This window comes from Drosophila erecta, unplaced genomic scaffold (genome assembly GCF_003286155.1).
Source record: "Drosophila erecta strain 14021-0224.00,06,07 unplaced genomic scaffold, DereRS2 tig00000126-arrow-pilon, whole genome shotgun sequence".
NCBI classification, from domain to species: Eukaryota; Metazoa; Arthropoda; class Insecta; order Diptera; family Drosophilidae; genus Drosophila; species Drosophila erecta.
This window is the reverse complement of record NW_020825209.1, coordinates 10,871,542-10,897,423: the sequence shown is the minus strand read 5'-3', so window position 1 is coordinate 10,897,423 and position 25,882 is coordinate 10,871,542. Positions and strand designations below refer to the sequence as shown.

At 42.0% G+C, this 25,882-nt stretch overlaps 3 protein-coding genes across 9 annotated transcripts in view; 2 read left to right on the top strand and 1 right to left on the bottom strand.

Annotated features, from left to right (window-relative positions):
* The window catches only part of LOC6551030 (nuclear factor of activated T-cells, cytoplasmic 1), a 38,239-nt gene extending 18,203 nt beyond the window's left edge, over nucleotides 1-20,036 (top strand). For 3 of the 7 annotated variants that reach the window (XM_026982319.1, XM_026982320.1, XM_026982321.1), the window contains exons 2-11: nucleotides 2,023-2,632; nucleotides 5,939-6,063; nucleotides 6,210-6,604; nucleotides 9,178-9,813; nucleotides 11,061-11,481; nucleotides 11,576-11,732; nucleotides 11,797-12,044; nucleotides 12,119-12,302; nucleotides 16,844-18,835; nucleotides 18,921-20,036. In XM_026982319.1, coding sequence (XP_026838120.1) covers nucleotides 2,395-2,632; nucleotides 5,939-6,063; nucleotides 6,210-6,604; nucleotides 9,178-9,813; nucleotides 11,061-11,481; nucleotides 11,576-11,732; nucleotides 11,797-12,044; nucleotides 12,119-12,302; nucleotides 16,844-18,835; nucleotides 18,921-18,925 — 4,401 coding nt within the window. In that variant the 5' untranslated portion in view covers nucleotides 2,023-2,394 and the 3' untranslated portion in view covers nucleotides 18,926-20,036. Of the gene's footprint in view, nucleotides 1-2,022; nucleotides 2,633-5,938; nucleotides 6,064-6,209; nucleotides 6,605-9,177; nucleotides 9,814-11,060; nucleotides 11,482-11,575; nucleotides 11,733-11,796; nucleotides 12,045-12,118; nucleotides 12,303-14,323; nucleotides 14,870-16,843; nucleotides 18,836-18,920 lie in introns of those variants that run through there. The other 4 variants (XM_026982322.1, XM_026982323.1, XM_026982324.1 and 1 more) reach the window with 4 other exon arrangements.
* A 674-nt stretch (nucleotides 20,037-20,710) lies between these two features.
* On the bottom strand, nucleotides 20,711-24,181 carry LOC6551029 (DNA ligase 4). Its single transcript, XM_001978212.3, has 4 exons — nucleotides 23,608-24,181; nucleotides 23,375-23,539; nucleotides 22,415-23,325; nucleotides 20,711-22,353 (listed from the first exon to the last, which is right to left on the bottom strand). The coding sequence occupies exons 1-4, from the start codon at nucleotides 23,918-23,920 to the stop codon at nucleotides 20,959-20,961; spliced, it is 2,784 nt and encodes a 927-aa protein (XP_001978248.1). The 5' UTR covers nucleotides 23,921-24,181; the 3' UTR covers nucleotides 20,711-20,958.
* Nucleotides 24,162-25,673, top strand: LOC6551133 (ribonuclease H2 subunit B). The gene is made up of 2 exons (XM_001978211.3): nucleotides 24,162-24,620; nucleotides 24,690-25,673. The coding sequence occupies exons 1-2, from the start codon at nucleotides 24,260-24,262 to the stop codon at nucleotides 25,349-25,351; spliced, it is 1,023 nt and encodes a 340-aa protein (XP_001978247.1). The 5' UTR covers nucleotides 24,162-24,259; the 3' UTR covers nucleotides 25,352-25,673.
* Nucleotides 25,674-25,882: the final 209 nt, after the last annotated feature.

Below are 25,882 nucleotides of genomic sequence, written 5' to 3'. Positions count from 1 at the left end.
AAATGCGGTCAATAAGCAAATAAGAAAAGCAGACATAAGAATATCATGAAATGATTATAACAAGTGATCGTATAAGTCGGTGAAAGAAGTGATTTTAGGGCAGGCAAAATTTTAACTCTTTGATATCAGTTATTAAATATGATCTCTAAACTATATCGAAATAAAATATAAATAAAATATCTTTGAATAAAAGTGAAAAGCAAAGTAGTTTAAACTTTTAGTGCTAGTCTATTCGATATTTGTGGGATTTTTTTAAAATGCATTTCGTTGAATAGTTTTGCTTTAATTGCTAGTCAATTCGATTTTTGTGGGATTTTTTTTAAATGCATTTCGTTGAATAGTTTAGTAGTTCATTTTTCCACACCAGTTTTTTAAGTAAGAGCTTTTTAAATTAAAGTCAACGAGAAGATTTTCGAAGGGTTTTTGCAGATCAGTGTAGCAGATATATTATTTTACCTCTGCAGATCAGATAGCAAAAGCAATTCAAAGTTTGAGATAATAGTTTCTTGATTCGTGAAATTTCTGTACATCTAGCCGATTTTCCGACGCTTCCTGATCGTAAATTAAAAACGAATAATAATCTGAGGTGCGCAGATCAGATAAGATCAGCTTAGTTCTGCTCACTTGAGGCTCGTTTATTACACGTTCAATGTGGGTCAATGAAACAAGATCATGATTTTTTCACAAAACCAACGGCAGTCGCTACACACATTACACACAACACAGTTCATTCGAGTATATAAAAAACCGATTGCTGATAAATAGACCGTACAATTTCAATTAGCATTTAATCAAGCCAAGAACTTGCCTTGGCATTTGATTGTCAAAAACAAAACATAATGTACGACTACAGACCAATCCATGCCGAAACCACTGGCCATTGAGGCAATGCCCAAAGGAGGCGGTGGTGGGGCTTACAGAAGAAGGGGGCGGGGTCGTCGGTGCTAACACACTTATCTGTGTCACCTCGATTAGTCGTTAAAATCGTGTACAAAAAAAACTGAAGCGCACTGAGCGAAAAGCTGCTGGAAGTGTCGACAAATTACGGAAATAGTATTCTATATTTTTGAGACTAGTTCTTATCACAGCATTGAATATTCCATTTATAATTGAAGTTTTCTTAACATTTTGTTATGTTTTACGAATAGTTTATTATTCTCAGCATGAAATGTAGTTCTGAGTGCTTAACCCATTATGGTATGGATCGTGTAAAGTGTAGTTCCTTGAGACCTTGTGGAACTCGCCACAGAAAAGGGCTTTACATTCCTGCCCGAAAAGTAAAAGGGCATCCAATCAAGTAGAACAGGGAAGAATCTCGAGATCGTGTGGAACTCGTTTTCCGATTCCGAACTCTTAACTGTAAACGGGGTCGATTCATGTGGCAAAAAACAAAAAGAAGATAATAAGGCAGATACCAGGAAGCTGGTGAAGGATCAAAATATTGGAAAACAGAAACGGGTTCAACTTTTCAAGGCGCCTTGGACAACGAAACCAGTTTTGGGAAAGGGAAAAAGAATGCACTTAACTCCCCAGCCCAATGCAACTCCACCCCCGATTATCATAATCATTGTCTATATGCAACAAAATGATCATTAAACCATTGCGATCTCCTTATTTCTGCCTTCTCTTGTCGCTTGGACTTTGAACCGGGCCGGCTATAAAAGAAGATGTGTGTATAAAAAACAACATTTTTACATCGGTCAGTCGGATTCAGTTTTTGGCATCGAGCTGTAAAAACGGAGTACAAAAACAAAACAAAGAAATAAAAACCAAACGGTCATATGAATAAATAAATAAGCGAAGTGCCGAAACAAAACAAAACGAAACAACGATTTTTTCAACCTGTTTTCGAAGCGTTTTAAGTGCGTTTTACCAGCGTTTTCTAAGCGTTGCAAAATGTTCAAAACGTGAAACGTACAATTTTTTAAACGCGTTTCGTTCGGGCGTTTTTCACAGTTTTTCTATCGATTTTTCCGCGTCTCATGCATTATAATAAGTTGTATTTGATTTCTATTTATATAGCTGGTAGATTCAAACAATCAAAGCAACTGCAGAGCACATTTACCAACTAACAAAGCAACAACAAACAAACAAATGTACAAAGTCAATCCAAAATTATAAAAATTAATTTAATACACAAAGAAACATTTAAATGTGCCAACGATATTTACCAAATCAACGAAAACAATACAAGTCAGAGGGAAGACAACAAAATCGATGCCTGTAAACATATTTATAAAATATACTAAAGGCACTTATCCCAAAAAGAGAACGAGAAGCTCGAGGAGAGAGTAGAAAGAGTGAAAGAACACTAACCGAAAATAAATTAATTGCACTACAAATAGCCATAAGAGTAAATTAAAGTTAATTAAAGTCCAGTGAAAATCAATCAAAATGCGCTTCACCTACAATCAGTATAAACATTACGAGTCCGGTTATCGGATTCCATCTAAAATGCATAATCTGAGCCACCATAATAACAGCAATAATAGTAATAATAATGGGGGTGGCCACAGCAACAACAATGGCAACAACAATGGCCATCACTATGCCCATCACAGCAATAACAACAATGGCGGCAACAACAACACAAATTTCCAAGCCTATCAGCATCATTACAAAAGTAATTTCGGTAAGGATGTGTTAAGAAGCAGTATAAAACGTATCTTTAAGATATTTGCATAAGAATAGTTGCCCCGAACCTTGAAACTTTCAAAGCTGTAAATACTCATATGTTCATATGTTTAATTAATGTTTTATTGGCCCAAAAATTCTGTTGTTCCATCAATTGTATAGGTCCCCCCATAAAGATACGCATTCGGTTTTCAAAAACTATGAGTCATATCTTGCAGCGTTTTTGATAGATAGACTTTGGTGGAATGCCAGCTGACAACAAGAGTTAGACGTTTTTTATTTGCCAATTTGGAGGCTTTATGGGCATTACGTACATAAGATATCGGCTTAATTTTACTGTCCCAACATCCAATGCTATCGGCAAACATGCCATAGTTGCTTCGACAAAAAAAAAGATCTCTTGCTGGGCCTCTGCTCTGATAACATGTGATAATCGATGTGTATGGGTGTTTCATCGAGCACACCAGGCCGGAATTTCCTAACCAGAACCGAAGATCCAAACATCCAACCAGCAAAATCGAGCTCCCCAATCTCCGATTACGCGAGAGGCGCCAGTTGTTGCCGGTGATTCAATTCCATTCTCTATATCGGGTTTTCGTTCTTGGTTGTCGGTTCTTGTTTAACGCTTTTCGCCAGTTGCCAGTCTTTTCGGCGAAGCGATAAGATTACTGGCAAAACGGCAGAAATATTGCCAAGAAGCCACGGAACGAACCCAGGCCTTTTAATCAAACGCCGAACCACTTGACCAGCCCGCTAATTGGATGGTAACAAGGAGATGGTTCTCAGCAGGAGAAGAAGTGCCTGTAATAGGGTTTAAACAAAATATTCATCTTGCTGAATTTAGTTCCTTTACACTCGAACAGGTATATTTATAATAATAATATAAAACCTGAATGTTTCTGTTAAAGCCGTCTTAAGTCTGAAATGTGGAGCGTTTTAAAGCGCTACCTTTCAATCGAACAAATTGGTCCGACTAGTTAGTTTCTCATTTCCGCTATGACATAGTTTTCGAGCCACTCGGCAAGGAGGGGCTCATCTTTCATAGTAGTGGAGAAAGTACTATGGGGGCGGTGGGACGGGCACAGTGGGTCAGACTGGGTTCAATACACTTAAATTATTGTTTTATTGACAATCTGTTTTGGATTCACCTCGACGAAGCTGTTATTTCGTCCGAGGAATCTGCGTTTAATTATAGAACTTGCAAATTACCGAGACAACAACATCTGTGTTTAACTATTCAGGTTAATTCTTCACGCCAACCTCGTCCAGATCTCCGTTGAGAATTGAATTAAAGTCACCTTTTTGTCAGCCAATTGGGTGCAAAGTCTGGTGTATCATCGTAGATAGACGAAAGTGACTTTAGGCTTGCTCCGATTGTGATATCGTTAACGTATCCATTTATCTGTAGTATCTGTTGTATCTGCAGCTGTATCTGTATCTGCATTGTAATGAGATGGCAGTTTAGCGCCTTGGAAACAATAGGCGCGTATCATCATAACCATCTAACACCACCCCACCACCCTCCCGTGGTGGTTCCGATCCCAACCCGTGTATCTGTCTTATCTGCAGTCGTACCAGGTAAAGCCCATATGACGGAATCCGTTCTACGGGTTCCTACCTTTGTGGCTCTACTGCAGGTAGGCGCGTTCCGCAAGCCCAACAATAAATGTTTGTTTGCCTCTTTGTTTGATTGCCAGCCAAGGTTAGGCCAAAACGGGTGCGGATCGCGTGGCTGTTTTTTTGTACCTATGCCATCACAAGAGCCAAAAGTCGAACAGATTTTCTCACCTCCCCCATTTGAGTACCACCTATATCTACATAATTTTCATCTTTTTTTGCTGGGAGCGCAACGCAGTTCACCAGAGAATATTCGTAATTGAAGATCAACGTTTGCTTGTTTTCATTGCTGCTATCAAAGGCGCTGTTGTTTGCTCGATTCTTATCTCATAAATTAGCTCGTAATTGTGGAACGATTTTACCGGAATCAATGAACGGAACATAGTTTCACAGGAGATTTATCTAGAATTAAATGGATTTCGGGAAGAGGGCGTTGAGTTTGACAAATCCAATAGTTGTAAGCTAATTTGCAGGGTTTTCAGAATTACGCGATTTTTTTGTCGTCATTTATTGCATTTGATACTTTTTTCCATTGGAATTGAATGGGATTATTATCTGTAAATGTAATTTAAACTTAAGCAGTTGACCGTAAAATCCTTCTTTCTTTCCTTTTCTAATTTCCCTTGTATTGTTATCGTTTTCCCTGTCTTTTTTTTTTTGCCTCGACTTTGGCCTACCCCAATAAATATATGGGAGATATAACCCCAGTCGTATTCGACTCGCCTGCGCTTCCCCAAGAAATTATCAAATTTTGTTTGCAATCGATTCGCATTTTAATTAAATGCTCTGTGAAATGCACATGCAAGTTTAAATAAGGAAGCGAAAGCCAAATATACAATCGAATACGCGGTAACAATAAAGAATTAAGGCTGCTTGAGGAGTGCACCCAAGTTGCGGCTTGTTAATGGGTTGGGTTCGTTTAGTTTGGTCGGGTTTGTCTGGCTTCCTTATCAGCGGACTCCAACCCATTGTTCTGTTGGCTGGGCTGCCGCTGCCGCTGCCCATGATAATGTACAAACAGCGCCCAGCCAGATGATATACTCGTACATGTGTGGCTTTACTTGTAGGCAAGAACTCCATGTAGAGCAGCAGAAAATGAAATGAAATAAAATAAAATAAAATACAAGAAAATAATAACACTTAACTGCTGTTGAAATTGAAATGGAAATGCGAATGCGAATGCAAATGGAAATTGAGCTTCAATTGAGATCAACAATGAATGCAATAGTAGCATCACCATAACTATCATTGTTACAAAGGCAGCGGGAAGTGCAGCTGCAACAGATTCTATGCTCAGGCAGATTCAGACAGTACACGGACTTTAGGTCTCCGGGTTTGCACTCTCCGGCGGAGTTCAATGCACCCCATAGACGTCGCAGCATTATCAGTTTCCATATGCATGGCATATAACTTGCAACTTGCGAACGAACGGGCACCACAAATCAGACAATGATTTCTTGGTTCGCCTCTATCTGGATTTTAATTCTTTTGTGCTCCAATAAAGTGCAGTACCATAGGCGCTATGTGGAACTGCGAATGAGGCGATCGTATAGGAGTTTCCACTTTGACCTGGCTCCAATGGGGAGCACCAGAAACAAAGGACACAAACAGCCATACGATGTTTGGCATACGAGTATACTTGTAGTAATCAATACTAATCACATCTCTTGTTTTATTTACATTCTAGGCATGAGAATGACCATGTCCACCAATTCCACAATGAGTGCGCGAATACATCGAAAAGGATTTCGCATACCATCGAAAAGACAGCCGGGCAAGGGATTGCCCGGTAAGCTGCACACCATAACCAGGGTGAGTTAATCAATAATTAACCAGTTAAATTAGCATAGTGTACTAAAAAAAGGCATTGGGAAACTGAATCCAGTTTTTACTTAGCTAGTGGCTCTAAATGGCAGAGTTATTGTACTGATTGGTTCCATTTACTTGGCTTTTTCCAGGCGGGTCCTGGCAAAATGGTTCCTGGGAAGCGAATACCACAGCGACCCCATCCGCCGCCCTGCGACAACTCGAACGACAGTGGGCTGGGGTTCGATCAGCACACGGAGCTGCGGGCCTCGGCAGGAGCTGGGGGCGTGGCCGATCCTGCGGTTAATGGAGGCAGTGGCTCCAACTCCGGCCAGCGATCCAGTTTGCTGGTCAACAGCGCTTTAACCAACACAGTGGCTGCTGCAGCAGCCGCAGCAGCTGCCGCGGTGGCCAGCAACACGCTGCAGCAGCATCAGCAGCACCACCAACAGCAGCAGCAACAGCAGCAGCAGCAACAGCAGCAGCAACAGCATCAGCAGCAACATTCACCGCAGCAGCATTTAATCAGAGCGATACCTGTATCAAGGTGAGTCATTGCCACCACTTGCCCCGCAATCCAGCCATATATGTAAATATACAAGTATATTTGCCCCCCTCAGTCCCAAAAGGTCTTCATGCTAGTTCATGCGCAGGCGCAACTCGAGATAATTGCCAGCTCATGATTTCATTTCGTTTTGCGTTTGATTCATGGTTTCGAGTGAATGATTATTGATTGCCCACCGCAAATACACCCACACTCTGATGCACAAACTTACATACGTATGCGCGCACACATCGAAGAGATCTTTTACAATATTTATCCTCACATATCAGTATTACTTACCATACTGCGAATTTGTTGTTGTCCGCATGTCCGTAAGTAAATAAACAGATTTCATATCATAAACGGGGGTCGCATCATATAAACTAAAACCTATAAGCTCTCGTGTATAATAGGAATATGTTCACAGATTTGAAGCCCCTGTTTTAAAGTAAAAGTATCGATTTAGACTGAATTTCTGTTACACTTCAACCTAAGCAAAATACTCGTACATATTTTACATTACCAAGAATTTAAGTGGTCTTCTGGGAATTGCTGTTTCGCATTTCTTAATGGTTGTTTGTTTGTCGATAATGATCGGGCTCAAATAGCTGAAACCCCATTTCAGGAAGAATACGGGGCTGAGGCCTGAGCCTCCACCATAAATAATGTCCAACCGACAACTTTTCTTGGCCAGTTTAGTAATTCGTTTCGATTGGAACGCGTGTGCTTGTGCGTCGATCGCGAGAAATGGGCTATTCAATAATATAACAATTAGGAAACTGAAATGAATATATGCACATACATACGTACTGCATATGGAAGCTAGAGCAATTGCTGTTTAGTATCTTGTAAGATCGGTATGTATTAGATTTGTAGGAAAGTGAGTCCTCGAGAATCCTTGAGCTACTGCTGCACGAATATGCTTTCTTTTTTCCACTTTGCTAGTTGAAGACTCTCGCTTGGACAGGTTTTCTTTGTAGGTCATGGTGAATTTGATTCGCCGCATTATCTTATCAGCTTATCAGTTATTGCAAATTGCAGTTGGGAATCTAAAAAGGGACAGAAGGCAGAACTGGGTGGGCTAATTCAGTAGGTACTCGGCTCTTGGGGTTGCCCCTTATCTCTGAGAAATCCAAAGGGAAAACAATGGATGTGTTGTGATTTTGTGATTTTTATGGCGCTTATTTAGGGCTTTCGGTAATTACTGGAACGATCGGTTAATTGTTAAGTGCTTGTTTCTTATATCTATCGACATTGACGTACTACTAAAAGATGCTTTTTTCAAGCAGTTCTGTTTACTATTTTAATATTTCGTATGCTTAGAAATGAGTTTAGAAATTTAAAAATTGTTCTTAAATATTCATTAAGCAATGGTTTTTTCTTCGTTATACATATTCCGTGGTACATTTGTTCTGTTTTCAGTTTGTTTGCCAGCTTTTGCCGCTGCAGATTTGCACATTCTTTGGCGCTTAATTTAATTAGCATGCATGAAAACACGCATTTTTCTTGGCGCTCTGCGTCTCTGCCGCACTTTGGCCAATGACTTTTGGATGGGGATTGTTTTCTTGATTTCTCGTTTTCTTGCTGGCTTCTGTTAGTGAGGGGACGCGATTACTTATACGCACTGTTGCCGCCGACCGCCTTGCGATTCGTGATTTCGCTGTGCTTTGCTCCGTTTATTATCAATCAGCTGCACTCTCAGTGCTCCATTCGCCCGATTTGGGTTAGGATTGAAGCGCAGTATCTGCGGCAGATTACGTATACCCGTTATGGATGCAGGGAAATTATGGCATGCGACTTTATCAGTTTTATTAGCTAATAGGCGAACCTAGTTCCACAACTCAGGGAATTTGTTGTGGACTTTCTCATGAGTAACTTAAGCAAGCGCGTATTTTGCAATCTAAACTGCAAAAAGGCAACAAGAAGCGAGTCCATTGACATCAAACTAGTCGTATTTAATTGATTGTCAACCAATCGTTTGTGTTTTGATTTTATCTATTTGAACTTTGTTGCCATGACAAAAGTAAAGTTACTTTTAATTATTGTTGGCGTATCGTTTAGCAAGTAGTGGTCTCCCTTAATTTTTTCAAATTTCAAGCGTGAAATTGTTTTGATTTTCCTGTTCATTTGAATGAAATCAGTCCTCGATTGAGTTCAGGCCGTTAGTTTCGATCAGTTCCGTTGAGTTCCGCCGGGATCTGTTCAGTTATATTCGGTTTAGCTTTTTTCTATTGAGCTGAGTGTTGATTCGGGTTCAATGAATGCATTCGAATGCAATCGGACATTGATTGGCGCATTGGAATTCGAAATCTATTTACTTGCAATCTCTTTTGAGACAAACAAAGCTGGGCTCTCATTTACTTTATGCCAATTATAATTATACTTAAAAGATTAAATGGTATCCTGCCAGTTTTGTTTGTATTCAAATCTGTCAAGGCTCTGCCTACTTAGCCATAAACTATTTAATGCCCAAGTCAAAAGACAAAATCAATTTACAAAACATTATGTAATGCGTGCGTGTGTTGCTGTTGTGTATCCATGTACATGAATGTCTGTATATATATGTTAACGTATAGATCGCGACACGACTCGAAAATGATGGCTCACTATCTGGAGGATCTGGACGTGATATCGGCGTCCTCCTCGGAGGATTCAGCCACCTCGACGCCGACCGGCTTGGAGGAGGATACGGGCTTCGTGAACGACACCAATTCGACGGCAGCCGGTGGCAATAGCAACTCGGATCCATTTGGAGACGTCTTCCAGGCAACCGAGGCAGCTGTGGCAGCAGCCGTGAATGCCTTCAACCTGCAACAGCAACAACAGCAGCAGCAGCATACGGTGCAGCAGCAACAGTTTCAGTACAACGGATTGCTGTTGCAGCAACAGTCGCAGCAGCAACAGTCGCAGCAACAGCAGCCGCATCACCACCAACAACATCACCATCACCGCCATGGCAAGCACATCAAACGCAAGAAGCTCGAGTGCAACCAGGTGGAACTGGACAACGATGATGCCTGCAGCGAGGATGAGTTCATCCGCAAGATTGCCAGTTCCGTAACGGTGGCATCCGCGGTCGAGGCCACGCCCTCTTCCCCGCCCAATGCCGCCTCCGCCGCATCTGCCACGCCCACTGTTAGCCTCCTGCCGCGCATCAGTAGCTGCAACAGCAACAACAACAACAACAACAGCAGCAGCAACATTGAGACAAAGTAAGCAGCGTGTTTTCTTTTGCAGCGTTAGAAAGAAAACAGAGTTTGCCACACAAATAACAAATACGTTCTTTGGTAAATTTTCTATAATTTAGTTACAATTTAAAACCACAAAACCTGTAACCAAACTGCAGAACTAGATACACCTTAGGACAAAATAATGCCTCTTGGTTTACATCAAATTTTTAACTAAATATTTAGACTCGAAAGCAATACAATCTGAAAATTTGCCCTAATATCACGGACACAAAATTTGTAGCCAAACTTTCGTTAGCGAAACAGACAAGATTGGCGGAAAAAATTGTTAGAGTTTATACATTCTAAAAAAAAATACACAAAGCAATTTATAAAACAAACAACACGGAAAGTAGCCCCGAAAATATTTTAATGACCCAAAAATGTTTAAGCAATGACAAATTACTGGATTACCTTTCAAAATTAAACAACAAGTGCCATCAAGACGCAAAACAATTAGGAGCCGCAAAATAAATTATTTCGTTGCCAGAATAATTGACTCTGCACACTGTAGCCGAAAAAAAAAGTTTGCTATTCCCAAATTATTTACTTTGATGGCTTTGACTTTTGTTCTTTATTAATTGCCAAATGTGCGTTTGTTCCCATCTTTCTGTATGCATTATTTACACATATACATGTGCGTATGTGTCCGTTAGTAAACAAAGGCGTATAAATTCGAAACAATTGTAAACAATTGGTCACAGCCAAGATTTACTTAAACAAAACAAATCGAATCGAACCGAACCGAACAGAATGCAAAGTGCAGCAATGAAAATTTGCGAAAAATTCCTTTTCGGCCTTTTTATGTTTTATGTGCGTGTGTGTATGTTTGTGAGTAATTAACAGCATTCAAAAAACTCATATATCATTCATTATTCAGCTCTACATATTTAACTAAATCCGTATCTGTGTACTCGTAGCTTTACCGCATTTTCTATTTGTATCTAAAAAGAAGTATTCATGCAACCTCATGCCGCCCCAGCATCACTTTTTTCGGCCAGCACATGGGAAAAATAAAACATAAATCATTAAACCCAAATCGTATCGAATCTAGATTTCCTCATCGGCCAAAGTTCAAGTACAAGTTCCTAGTTTTTTTTCTTTTTGTTAACGATCCTTAGACAAATAAACTCAGCCATCGATTTTTAACGATCGAATGGAAAAGTTGCGCCAGTGAACAGAACAGACTAATACAGTTCGAACTATTCCGATCTACTTGTTGCAACCCACAGATTCATATCGGCCAGGAATGTGACGCGAGTGGCCAACAAACGGCAACCCGCTACCCCGCTGAACAGCGTCGCCAGCTCCAACGATGGCCAGGTGCAGCTGGAGATCGTCTCCCAGCCGGAGCAACAGCACCGGGCACGCTACCAAACGGAGGGCAGCCGAGGCGCCGTCAAGGATCGCAGCGGCAATGGATTCCCCATCGTCCGCCTGACCGGATACGACAAGGTTGCCGTCCTCCAGGTGTTCATCGGCACGGACATTGGACGCGTGGCACCGCACATGTTCTACCAGGCCTGCAAGGTCGCCGGCAAGAACTCGACGCAGTGCAACGAGAAGAAGGTCGACGGCACCATGGTCATTGAGATCGATTTCAAGCCCGAAACGGACATGACCATCACCTGCGATTGCGTTGGAATCCTGAAGGTGGGTCACGAAACTAGCAGAAGCAGCAGTAGAAGTTTTCGATTTGTATTCAGCTGCAGTTATAAATTCTAATTACTTTTCATTTTGTTTGCAGGAACGCAATGTGGATGTGGAGCACCGCTTTCCCGAGCACCTGGCGCAAAAGAACAAGAAGAAATCGACTCGCTGCCGGATGGTGTTCCGCACCCAGTTGACACGGGACGATGGCACCACTGAGACCCTCCAGGTCTGCTCGAATCCAATCATCTGCAGTGAGTGCTCAACACATTTGGCTGTTTAATTGCACTGTAATTAATTTTATATTCGTGCCTTTAGCTCAACCACCTGGCGTGCCGGAAATATGCAAGAAATCATTAAACTCCTGTCCCGTTGATGGCGGCCTCGAGCTGTTCATTATCGGCAAGAACTTTCTGAAGGACACACACGTGGTGTTCCAGGAGACCTACGACAGCGTCAACGGCGACGATCCGGCCACGGAAATCGCAGTGCGCCAGCAGCTCATCGGTGGAACCGCCGCTCTATGGGAACAAAGCGTTCTGCCGGACAAGGAGTACCTACACCAGGTGCGTGCCCATACCATTGATTGTTATGTGAATGTGCGTAGCTAACTAACAACTACTTCTCATTGTGCCCGCAGACTCATCTGATTTGCACGGTGCCACCGTATCTGCACCAGAACATCCTGAAGCCGGTCCAGGTGCAGGTGTCGATCGTCTCCAGCGGCAAGAAGAGCGAACCGCACACGTTCACCTACACGCCCAAGGGACAATACACGACGCTGGCGGCGGCCAGCACGTTAAGTAACACAATCCACGCCCAAGGTATCTATTTGTTGACTAAGCGTTCGATTGCACCCAACCAACCAAATTACCAACCACAAACTCCCAGTCGGAGATCGCGAATCGCGAATCGTTAGCTGTATAGAAACCGAAAGAAATCAAACCGAGCAAACAAAATAGAATAAAAAAGTTAATAAGATACATCCATGAGGTATTTCAGGCTTAGGCAGTTATTTAAAGTGTATGTTTAGTGTCATTTTTATTGTACCTCAACCACTTTGAAGCTGCAATTTTTTGATTTATTATTTTGTTCAGATCCAACAATCGAATATTATTTAGCTAAACTAGAAACGTTTGTGGTTACAAAAGAAACCTATTCAAATCGTATAAATTAATAAGCGATAGCTAAAACAAACTGATCTCTTCATGCGTTATTCTGCTCTTCCCTTTCCCCTTCTATTTATCATCTACTTCCCTTTCTCTCCTTTCCTTGGTGGCTCTTTGTTTGCGGTTTGGCTAAAAGTATTTGCATTCATTATTAAATATATATTTATCAATTAGCAAGTCTGTGTGTAGCTAACAGCACAAAGAAAACTGAACGAAATTGTTTTGCCAAATTAATATGCTTTTGAACTGAGATATACAGAACGAAGGTTAAACAAAATTCGATGACTTTAAAAACCATTGTGGCTGTGGAGTTATTACAAGTGCAAGGTTTAAGGAACCTATTTCTTTATATTTCAAACAACTGAAGGAGTACCATATGCCATTTATTTAAAGAACGACATGTAAATCAGAATAGTTAGTTTAAGGCTTAAAAGGAATATTTTGAATAGTTTCTTCCATTGTTCCCATACATTTTGCCTGATAAACTACTAAAAGACGTCGAATTCATTGCTTTCTCATTATTATATGTATATACTAAATAATTATATTTTCATGCATACATGGGTCACTAAGAAGGGTAACTTTATTCTCATTTCTTGCCTGCTACGTTTTCTACTCCATTTCCCTTCATACTACCCACTGTTTATTTGGCATCGAATAACGCATGAAAATATCAATACCTTAATAATTAAGTAGGAAAAAAGAGCAAATTCAACGAAAAGTATAACATAAAATATAACTTAATATTTAAGCACAACAACCAAATGATAAAACGAAAAGCCCTAAATTAAATTAATAACCATAAATGATTAAGGCACAGGACCGTGCAAATCTTCGGAGAACCGACTCCTCCAGTCTTCCCCCACCTCCCGTCTCTCACTCTTACTCTCTCCTCCTCTCTCTTCGTCTCTGCTCTTACCCACCACCGAAAAAAAAAAATAAAAAATCAGGAGCGGAACCGGAAACTGATCGAAACAACTCTGCCGAATGAATGAACTTGATTTTTCCCTCCAAACCGTTCCTTTGCGATGATGAAGAATAGTTTTTTCTATTCTAGTTTAATATCATTTTCTGTGTAGAATATTTTCAACCATGCCTGAGTCGATTTTCCTTGCTTTTTTTAAATATGTACTTAAACAAAACCAAAGTTTCGCTTTTCCTGGGGACTTTTCTTCTTGCTTAAGTTATGCGTGTGCCTGTGTTTGTTTGCTTGTTTGTTTGGTCGAGTGTTTCCGTGTGTGTTTGCTTATTTGAATACGTGTGTGTTTGTGCTGGGGGTATTTTGAATGAATTGCAGAGTTTTCTTGATCATGTTCAGCCGAGAAAAATACACAAAAACAGATGAAGGAAAGCAAAACCAAAGCGATAATATAAAAGAAATCGAACATAAACCAACACACGATGATTCAGCAGCAGCAGAAGCCGCAGAAATATCGGGAGGATATACCCATAAACCAGACAAGAAGAACAGCAAGGCAGATCCCCCCATAAAATCTGTTTTTCAAGTCAGGAAAAATGATAAATAACATTAAAGATCAGGATGTCTTTAAAAAATATATAAACAAACAAGAAAAACTCTCCCCTCCCCCCATAGAAAAAAACTACCTCCCCCTCCGAAAGAAAATATGCATATATATATTTTTACTTTATATTCTTCCTCCTTCCCCTTCTCTTAGCAATTTAGGTGCTCAATCTAACTATATAGTCAAATATGTAAATTTTTGAGTGCTATAAAATGCAAGGCCAAAATTAAATCCAAATTAAGTCATTAATCGACAGTCAATATAACAAGTATATAGACACCGATATATCCTGTATCTCTCTATATATACAAACACGAACAGTATCCATAGCAAAGTGGCCAACGAAAAGCGAAGAAATAAATCGAAAGCTTGCCTGGAAAGCAACGCTGGACAAAAGCGATGTAATCGAAAGAATCGCAGCAATCGCTCGATAAGTGACTGCCAATCGCTTGCGTTCGATGGCGATAGATACTCACACACCCACACACGTCACACAGACACACAGAATCGAGATATATAAACAATTTAAAGGACCTATGGCACCAAAGCAGCAAAATCCTATCCAACCCCATAGGAAATGATGATCGGCGACGGATTTTCAGCCCCAACGAGTCTTCAACACAGCCACCTCTGCTCATCTCTAGCCCATCTCTAACCTTCAACAACAACAGCAACTACAGCATCAAGGATAATTTTAGGGTACTGGTTAAAAAAAAAAAAAAATACACAAAAAAAACCATTCAACTCTTACAGAAACAAATTACCAAAAAAATAATTACCGATTGACCAACGTACAAATTCTTTTTTGCCTTTCGTAAACCATTTTCTATATGTCTATTAATAAATACACACACACACAATACCCTGCCCCACACACACTCACACACCACATTTACCATTGCTATTAACTATAAGGGAACCCCATTTCACATATAACCTTAGAGCATTACCTTTAAGCGTCTATATACATTTATATATAGAAATACCATATATTTGCGTACTCACATAAAGCTAACACCATCTAAAGATTTTTTTGTCCTGTCCTGTTTGTGAATACCTTGAGATCGTTCCGGAGCTGTCATATGTTAGGGCTCAGATAATTTGGCTAGATTAGCTATGAAATAGCTTCGATTTTCGACATCATTTTGTAATCCCTTGAAATCCTTAAAAAATTTAATTTTATATTCCCCTACTTATAATTTCTTATAACTTTTCTTCCAATAATTTCATTACAAAGATGGGGAATCTTTGAAAAATGTATGGTAACCTATATAATTACATTTCTTACCTAAAACATTCATTGCATACCCTTTAAATATCAGTTTCCTTCTCCTCTGTCTAATCAAAACATTTATGTACAGAATTCGCAGTTCTATGTGAAGACCTAAGCCTCAGGAATAAATGGAATGCAATATACAGACAGTCTACAGACAGTTCGAGTGCAGTTAAAAATCTCAAACAAAACTCAAATGTATAAGAGAAAAACTTTGATTTTAAACTTTAGGAACTATGAGCGGGAACTTGTTCTGAAAGACCCAAACTTAGAGGTGGTAGTGATGGGACTCGTCTAGAACGAGTGGAAATTCAAGCATCGCTCGACTTCAGAGCCTCAACATTACGCCTAGAGAACGACAACAGCTTTAGATCAATGCGACCCCGCTTAGGAATCGGGAAATAGAACTGGGAAATTTTGGGTTTTCTGGCTCCTAATACTAATCCATAAACACCCTAAATCTAAGCAATAGTACCTAAGTTCAGCAATTAGATGTAACTATTAAGTATATTCCTTAGCAAACGAAAAAGCTTGGAGTGCGCCAATGTGATTGAATGAATGAGTGCATAAACTTTACGATTGGTGAATGACTGTTGATTTGTGCGATAGCTGATGTGAATTAGTTGAATGGCATAGTTTCGTAACGTCTGGTGTTCTGAAATAGTTGTTAATCAAATCTTGTTTTTAGCTGTGTGATTGATGAAGACTTAAGGCTTACTTAGAAGAGTCTGTCCGATCCATTTTCGATCGGGTTTGTCTTGTCATTTGTAGTGTTCAATGATTACTTTTATAATCGATCTGGTCAGCTTGGTGTGGTTTGATTTAGTCAGTCAGTCAGTCATTTTTGTGTGTGCCGTTGAGAGAAGAAATGTTCTAAGAATATTTGAAGACCTTTTTCGTAGCTATCTTGTTGTTCTATTCCCTTTACTAAGTGCCGTGTGAAAGAATTTGCCTGTGAAACTTCGTAGCCAAGCTTATATACTCTTAAGAACCTAAAATAAAATAGACATCTAGTTTTAACTATTTCCTAAGATTTAGATTTAGATACCAATGACCCTGCGGAGATTGCAGATCCAGAGAATACGAGTGCTTTTCTGTCGCTATAGTTTAAGTTTTTTTAGTTTGTAAGTTGTAGTAGCTCCGGAAAGAAGGGAAAGGCACTCGGATTTTTCGGACCTCTCTCTGCAAATCCCTCTCAAGACTCTATCTCAGAAACCTGGCTTAGGATTAAGAGACCACCCACCCCTCAAAAAAAAAAAAAAAAAAAATACCCTGACTGCCCTTTATTATATCTTTGTTTTTTATGATTTCTTATATTACGACCCAATGATTCTTGCATGACATACCACCAAAATGAGATTACTAAGAGGCCTCTTTTCTGTCCATTGTTCCTCTTGTAGATGTGAGCAGTTTCATGGACACCACAGCAGCGTCCAATGCGAGTGGCTCCAGTGGTTGGAGTGGGGCAGGCGGTTCTGGGAACAACCCATCTCCGGGCGACGCAGTGGAGGCCAAGCACGAGATCGATTCGGGCATGATGCCTCCGCCCATCACCACCCAAATACCTATGGGCGTTCGACGCTCCTCGCTGCCCAGTGTCACGCCGATGATCACGGACCAGCAGCTGGTCCATCTCAACGCAGTGGCGGCCAGTGCGGAGGCATTGAAGACGGAACTCGACGACAGCAACTCGCACAGTCCCCTGACCGGTGAATCCACACCGGACAGCCCGAACGCAGCCTTGCAGTATCATCGCTTTGCACGGAAGCCCAGCCTCGACACCATTATGTACGATCAGTCTAACAGTCTGCCCGGTTTCCCGGCCGTGGTGGCACCAGCTACTGCTGCCGCTGTGGCCGCTGCAGTGGATATTGATCCGGCGGCGGTGGCTGTGGCGGTGGAACTGGCCGTTAAGAACGAGATTGTGAAGCATGTCGTGCAGCAGCACCAGCAGATGCAGGAGCAGATGCAAGAGCAGCAACAGCAGCAACAACAGCAGCAGCAACAGCAGCAGCAACAACAGCCCCAGCAACAACAGCAGCAGCAACAGCAGCAGCAGCAACAACAACAACAGCAGCAGCAGCAGCAACAACAGCAGCAGCAACAGGTGCACAAGTTCATTGATGAACTGACCAAATCCACATCGGTGGTTTCCAGCAACGGCACCACTGAACCGGCACTGTTCACCACCTCGGCGGTGATTGATCATGCTCTAACCGATATTCTGCAGGCCAAAGTGGGCATTGCGCCGCCCAATGTGGTGCTGGAAAGGAGTTTGTCCCTAAGCTCCACGAATTCCAGCAGCTCCATGAGTGGCAGTGAGACTTCCCCGAATAGTTCACCCCTGAGTCAGGACATCATACTCAATTCGGAGCCGGCGGCAGCTCTGGCCGGAGCTGCTGCCTTGGGTGGCCCGACGCCTGTCGATGTCACCGGTGGTCTGTCCACCGATATCATCATGAATCCCGCCGTTTCGCCCTCGACAATTTTGTGCTCGGCAAATGGAGCGGCCACTGCTGTGGTTCCCAATATACTGGCACCCCACCAAGTGACCATGGCCAACTCCATTTTGAACGACATAGCCATGCAGCCGGAACCTACCCAGCAGGATGCAGCCGTAGCAGCCTTGGCATTGAGTAACATCATGATGAGTCCACCCACCGCGGCATCGGGTGTTGGAGTTGTGGACACGCTGCCACCGACACCAGCGGTTATGCAGCCAGAGGTCGCTGCCACTGCCACATCCACTGCGGTCAGCAACATGATTATCAAGGCGGCGGCGGACTTTATAACCACCCAGGAGCAAGAGCAGCACCACTACCATCACCATGGTCGCGTCCACTCCCATTCGCCGCAGGCAGCCGTCGGAGTGAGCGGTAATCCTGCCGAGACGGCATCGGATCCATTGGTTAATCTCCTGTTGAACCACTCAAGCACACCAGAAACAGCGGCAGCTGCCGCTGCCGCGGTAGCTGTAGAAGCTGCCAATTTTCAGTCTATGAATCACAGTCACCGCAGCCACCATGGTCATCATGGTCACAGTCACAGCCACAGTCGCGTCACGGGACACGTTTCCGGACATGTGACCAGTCACCATCATGGTCACCACTTGCCGGTGGTGCCGCCGACACCACAAGAATCTCTGATCGTTGCGCTGGCCAGCGAGAATGCGCTGCAAAAGTCGGTGGCCACCGCCGCAGTGACCACCAATGGAGCAGTGATGATGCAGCAGGCATCTGCCCCAAGCACAGCGGGCAGCATACTTCCGGCAGCGGTTGGAGCGGTAGCCGCAGCGGCCGCCGTGGCGGTGCAGCCGCCCATTCCCCAGGAACTGACCACGATGTCGGATCAGGATCTGATCAGCTACATCAACCCGAGCACCTTTGATCAGCGTGAGTGCCTTCGTAATCCCCTTTTGATATTATATCTTATGTGTTTTGCTTACTAACTAATTGATTTCTTCCACATTTTTTACAGTTTAAACGGCTTCAGATCAACAAATTAAACTATGTGGACTTGCTTTTTTTTTAATCAACTATAATTGTCACTCCTACACAGGCTTAGTCTTAAGTATAAATGTAGTATAGACACACACAAAAGAAAACACAAACGATAAGACGGATTAAAGGTTTCATGTGGACCAACTTTTTGACCAAGCGGATGGATTAGAAACGGGATCAGAGGATAAAAACCACAAATACAAACACATTAGTAGCTTTAGATTTGCTTACGTTTAGGAATAAACCCTATTTTATAAAAATACCTACATTTAATGTTTTTTTTTTTTTTTTTTTGTTATATTAATATTGATTTTTAAAAAATGATCATCTTATCTCAAAAGGTTAAATTAAACAATGATAACGACTGCCATATACCTACGAAATATAAAGTGAAATCCCGAAAGTGAAGAATGAAAACAGAAAGTGAGGAATTCAAATATAAACCTTGAAATCGATAATTATAGAAAGAATTAACTTTCATGGAACAAATGTTTATTACACTCTTTGCTGGAAGAACTATTTTCATATTGAAGTCTGATTTGTAAACTTCCTTTTATTTGTTTGAGAATTTTAGATATATTTTACAATTTAAGCCTAACTAAACGTTTTGGTAGTAAAATTAAGCTTATTTAATTTTGGGTCAAAAGAAAACCACAAAAAGAAATTATTATTATACAGTTAATAATTTATAAAAAAAAAAGTACATATTATGTGTAGCTACGAATATAATGAATATGCGAGAAATTCCAAAAGACTTTTGATTTAAAGAAAATGCAATTATTATTTTGTTTATGATTTAATCATTTTTATTTTCAATTATATTGAAGGACCATACACAAATAAAGATGTAACTAATGTTATTATTATTATTATGAAATCGCTATTATTATGCATACCCTTAATGTTGATAGTTGTTATGTGTAGCGTTGTAACCTATTTACCATACCAGAATAAGAAACACAAAACTCAAAATATAAGAGAACAAACCCACAACCAAACTACATTGAAAAGTAACGACTAAGTTTAATATACAGATTACCAATTGAATGAACTTCAACACTTGTTATACCCCAAATAAAGATCAAGATCGAGAGAACTCCGCATTTGTATGCCCAAGCCCAACTATTTATGTATGTATAAACGTCTACAAATATTCCAAACACGAATTTCGCCCACTCCCAAGAATCAAACTAACTGAGAAAGTGAAACTAATAATGCTTTTTTTGTTGGTATTAGCTTCATAAAGTTTAATCAATTTGATTGACATACGTAATCTATATGTTCATAGAGTCGATAAATGTGTTAAACAATCTCAGAGATTGCATATTCCTCATAAAATTAAATGTTAGTCAATTTAATGAAAGATAGGGATAGCGTCAGAGGGTACAAGTGAGATGGAGGGAGACAGAGAGAAAGAGAGAGAGAGAGCGAAGAGCTCGCGCTTAAGAATTGTTAGTGTTAAATGTTATACACCGATATATACATTATTTATGTTATATATACAAGCATATACATATAACTTTACAATGAATATAATAAATGTATTTTTGATGTTCTTATTGCCCAAAAAGCAGAACCGATAATCCATTGAAATACCCGAAAAGAACTCCCGGAACTTTGTAACCGAACTGTCAAACGTATCAATTGGCGAAATATTAAAAACCTTACATCCACATTACCCCAAATTTTGTCCAAAAGCATCCCAACGGAATCAATACTATTCTGCTCGTTATCTCTTTTTATGTGAATAAAAACGAAATCTTAAAAAATAACTGTTGAATATTTATTTCCACCAATTAGTGAAGTAATCAAATTACAAATATATGTTATTATATGTTCAGCTTTATTAAAGGCCAGAGAAAATACTCCATGATATATAGCAGACAGATATAGCATTAGAATTTGGATAAATTCTTATAAATATACAAAAAATAGAAAAAAATATGCTCAATATGGGTTTATAACAGGTTTAGGTAGAATTTTATAACAAGGACAACAGGTAATTTTTTACAAAACTATAAAACTTTAACAAACTCATCGTCTTGTAGGAAACAGTGCATAGGAAGTAGAATGCCTTCCCGATAACACTGATGGATCCATGCCGAGTTTAAGACCTTGTCAGCGCTCAACTTTGAATGATTGTGAAGCCAGTGCTTGAAGTGGTCGTTATCTATGTCAGAAGACATACAAATAAATCCAAGATTTAGTTGCGGATCGGAATCGTCGACTATCCGGCCGCCATTTTGCATAAACAGAAGCTTGGCTAATTCATCGCCTTCCGGTCTATAAAAATACGCATGAAGATGCCGGAACATGTTTAGGTTCTGTTTTCCATCCAGGAGCTGATCCTCTAGAGCATTTAGTTTAGATGCGCTTATGCCATCCACATTCTCAGCTGTCAACTTTATGTCTCGCAGAAGGTCCTGCAACTCCTCCACGTTGGCAATGTCTTTACTGTAGCTATCACCGTGCCGGTCAAAACACTCAGCCAGATCCTGCTGCAGTGGTTCAGTGGCCGCAATAAGATCCCTAGGCCTCAGTTCAAGCTCTTGCTTTTGGCAGACCCTCAGCAGCCACTCCATGCGCACAATGTCACAGGTGCGTGGCTTTTGAAGGATGAGCCGCTTAACTAGAAACGTCTCATCGCCTGCAATGCAAAAGCACTTCGGATCGTTGGGCAGCGGATTCTCCACGATGCAGCCACCGTTTTTGACAGCCAGCTCCTGCAGCTGATGCTTGCTATGTCGTCCGGCAGATCCGCTCAGAATGCAAAAGCTCAGACCGTCGAAGAGTTTGGAACTGCTAACGGAGGGGTCTACGTTATAGCGCTTCTCATAGACGGCCAATCCCAGACGGCTTCGCTCAGAGGGCGTCATCCGCATCTGCTTCCGCTTGGTTGTCACATCCTCTAGTCGCAACTGGCGCTTGTTTAACTTCTTGATAGCCAAGGAACCCTTGCATAGGTCGTTAAACTCCTTAAGTGTCATACATTCGCTCCAGGGCTTATCATCTCGTTTCATCTCAGTGCGTGGAAAGTGTAACGATTTTCGGGTGAAAAATGCTCCATTTGGAGCCAGGTCGGCAGCTTTCACCTGCAAAATTATCGAGTTGTGCGGTTCGATCCACAGATCGGGGCATCCGGACCTCTCATTGGGCTTGTAGTGAAACCACAGTGGCGGTGGCTCATTGACTACATCATGCCAATGTGGTTTCAGAGTGTGATTTAGCACTCCGCGCTGTTTCGTATTGTTGGCAACCACTCCAATACTGAAGACTTCGGGACGATTGGAGCTGCCAGGCGGCGCTGGCTGAAGAACTCCAAGCAAAAATGAGTCCACAAAGGTGCGCTTGCGGTTGTAGAATGCACCGATGATCAGCACATCGAACTCGGTGATCAGCCCCTTGATGTACTGGTTGGAACATTAAAGTGAGTTCATATTATTCCACTCTGCGAAAAAAAAATCAACTTACATCAGCCTTGTCCTTATACCACCCACCGCCCAGTCTTACGCCTGGGTGATATCTGGATCCCTGCTTCTTCAGCACAATGCCCTCGGCGTGGGAGTCGAGTGCCTGCTGGAACAGCTCGTTGAACTCTTTGACGGAACCGATTTTGCGGGCACGCATTAACTGCAGCACACCTGACTGTTCAACTATGAGTTTCTGTAACTTGTACGCTCGCTGAATGTAGGTATGATCCAGCAGACTCTGGCCATTGAAATATAGCAGATCGTAGACCACGAAACAGGGCTGCCAGCTGCCCTCCGGCTTCAGGTTCTTCACGTCCGTGTTCTCGCCTTTTTCCCGAAACCGCAGATGATTGGTGTCCCACACCATCATCTCGCCGTCCAGGATGATGGACTCCAGGCCCAAAGGCAGAAGGCCCCTCAGCTTAGGCGTCAATGTGCCGTGATCGTAACTGTGGCCAAAGTTCCTGGTGTAGTCCACTCCATTGCGGGAAATGTACATGAAACGACCCCGATCGATGTGCAGCTGAAAGCGTTCGCCATCCATTTTGGTCTCCAGATAGAGCACATCCGACTGCATCAGCTCCTGAATGTCCCCCGGGAAACGTTCGCACAGCATGGGTCGTATCTGGTGGAATGGCCGGATGACGGAATTCAGGTTAACAAACTTGACCGCCGCTTTACTGTCCTTGCTGGTGCTGGCGTCTAGGTCGGTAGTCCGGTCTGCCAGCAGATTGCACACATGTCCAAGATCGGAGCAGCGCTGGTAGATGTCTTGCGCCTTGGGATGCAGCACACCGAAGATCTTTTGCTCCCCGATCCCCAGCCCAAGGCTCTTTAGCAGCAACCGGATTAGCCACTTTTGCTCCTCGGGCGAGGCCTGCTCCGTAAACCGGATAAGCTGTTGCTGCTTAACTGCAAGGAGTGGTGATTTTGATATAGTCTTATAGTTTATAGCACACACCTTCTGTGTCCTCGTTGGCAATGGTGTCCAGCATCTGATGGATGTGATTCAGTCTCAAATCGCTGGGCGGATTAAAGCACCTTGGCTTGAGCACGGAATAAACGACATCACCGTAGTCCCGGTACATGTTTCCGGTGCGGTGCTGCAATTTGATAGCATCGCTGGCTAGTGGGGACAACAAAGAGATTCTAAATATGTCCGTAATGCCATCGCCCACGAGTTTCTCCACTCACAGTCCGTGGTTAGCTGGAGCACCCTGATGTAGAGCCTGCCCAGCGCGGTGATCTGCAGTCCATAGGTATCCCGACCAGTGTCCGCACCGGGAAGCAGCAGTCGCAGCACGGAGTAGAAGCTACTGACACCGTTCTCCGGCTGTTCATCGTTTAATCCGGTTTGCCGGCGAAAGGATTCGCGGTGCCGGCAGAAGGACTCGTAGTAGCTCTTGAGCACCTCCTCCTTGCTAGCCACCTTCTTGGAGGCCTTCAGCTTCTCGAACAAACTGCAAATATCCCGGAATTTAATCGTGCTGGCTATATCTACGCTCATTTTGCGTTGTTCAACATCAATATTCAGTTGTAAACAATTTCATCATTTTGAACAACAATTCAAACAATGTGACCGCGCTTGTCAACCCAAGATAATACCCATTTTGGACAAGTTTCAGTATTATGAAGCGAAAGTTAGTGGCAGAGACTACTTTTAAGTACGTCTGTTTAGCGTGAAACAGATGAAATAGTTTATATGAATATGTTAAAATTCGGACTCTTTAAACTATTAAATACCAAAACTAATCGATAGGCTTATATCGATAGACAAAAAGGCGGCAAAGTCTTTGTTTTGGTTCGTTTGGCCAATTGTTATTTACAGTTGCAATTATTCGAGAAAATGAGCAAGAAGGCAACGCGTGCGAGCAAACCAAAAGCGGATCCGGATGCGGAGGGATCTGCCAAGATGTCCAAGGCCTCGGCGCTTAAGAAGGTTTTGTTCATGTCGCAGGAACTGCTGCCGAAGGATGCGGACGACGGGCACCTACGGCTGGAGCGGTTTTTTCATCCGGGACATGGCAAGGAGGCACTGTTCATGACCCATCCCGATGGCAGAATAATGGAGTTCGTGGAGTACGCGGAACCACGTCGTAGTTGGCTCGTGAATAGCGAAGTCTGCTCTAATGGCAGAATCTACATGACTACGCCCGTGGATCCTACGCTCCTGGCTCTCTATCACCTCCGAAAACATTGTGCGCAAAGTAAGATATACTCATTCTCGTTTTCGAAAATATCCGTATTGTATTTTGAAAATCTTTAATATAAAATAGAAGCAATGTCGCTGGACAACATTGCCGTGGAGGAGGCCAGCACCAGTCGTCTACTTAACGAGATTCTCGATCCAGAGAACCTTAAATGCGTGGCGGATGTGAAGTCCTCCGGCGAGCAGAAGTTCTACAGGTACAACCAAGAGCGAACGTTGGCCTGGTTGGCGCTGAAAACGCGTCAGGTGGTGAGAATACTGAAGGAGAAGCAAGTCCACTGCGGACACAGTGCACAGTCGCAGAATTTTGTGCGAAGCGAGAAACTGGCAGCGGAGAACGTTAGCAACGAGATGGACTACACGCGCATGGCCTGCGATATTGTGGGACGGTATCTGGATGCGGATCTGCACGGCCTGCTCATCAATTACCTGCACATTCCCAGCGAGATTCAGGCAATTGTTGAAGAGAAAGCAGCTGCCCAAAAGCGCAAATCGATGGCGGGCAAGGACGAGGGCAGCGACTCCAAAAAGATCAAGCTTAATGACAGCGATGCCGCTGCAAAGCTGAAGTCCAGCGGTCTGGTGGACAGCGATGGCGATCCCAATGCCAGCATCACATCGCCCACAGCGGCACCTCTAAAGGAGCGCTCGCTGACCGCCAAGGAGAAGGCCCTGGCCAAAGGAGCCAAGGGCACCAAGAGCATCGCATCGTTTTTCAAAGTAAAGTAGATTACGTTTCACAGATCTTAAGAATAGGTTTTTACTCCTAATTAATGCTGATTTTAATGCTTACTTAGTTACCTCAAATTTGCACTTTTTTTATAATCAATATAGTACTTTAAAGAATTAAGCTAGTTACTTTTGTTATTTAAAGATTTGTATTTATAAATTTGCGCCCTTTTAGCTCATGCGCCGTTTTATCATCCCTCTTGCTTCCGTTTAGTAAATCACTATCAGCTGTTGGGGTTGCCAGGCTAACAAGGAATTGGTAAACTTAGGCGTTTTTGCCAAAAGTTGTGTATAAAGAGTTTCTTAGTCGATATTTTAATATAAAGAATTTTAATTTCCACTGGCAGCCACACTCTTGCTTTTATTTTAATTTATAAGCATATTAAGGAATGCATATTAAAACTATGAAATCAAACTAAATATGCGTTTTAAAATTATTAAGGATATATTCTGCGTCACTTAATGTGATACCTGAAAATATGCAGTTCTATAAAATATTATAGCTTGCAAGAAGCGAAGTTGAACAACTTT

Coding starts and splice junctions, on each gene's coding strand:
- LOC6551029 (XM_001978212.3), bottom strand. CDS start 23,920: ATGAGCGTAGATATAGCCAGCACGATTAAATTCCGGGATATTTGCAGT. Junction 23,540..23,607: donor GCTCCAGCTAACCACGGACT/GTGAGTGGAGAA, acceptor TGTCCCCACTAG/CCAGCGATGCTATCAAATTG. Junction 22,354..22,414: donor GGTATAAGGACAAGGCTGAT/GTAAGTTGATTT, acceptor TGTTCCAACCAG/TACATCAAGGGGCTGATCAC.
- LOC6551133 (XM_001978211.3), top strand. CDS start 24,260: ATGAGCAAGAAGGCAACGCGTGCGAGCAAACCAAAAGCGGATCCGGAT. Junction 24,621..24,689: donor CCGAAAACATTGTGCGCAAA/GTAAGATATACT, acceptor AATATAAAATAG/AAGCAATGTCGCTGGACAAC.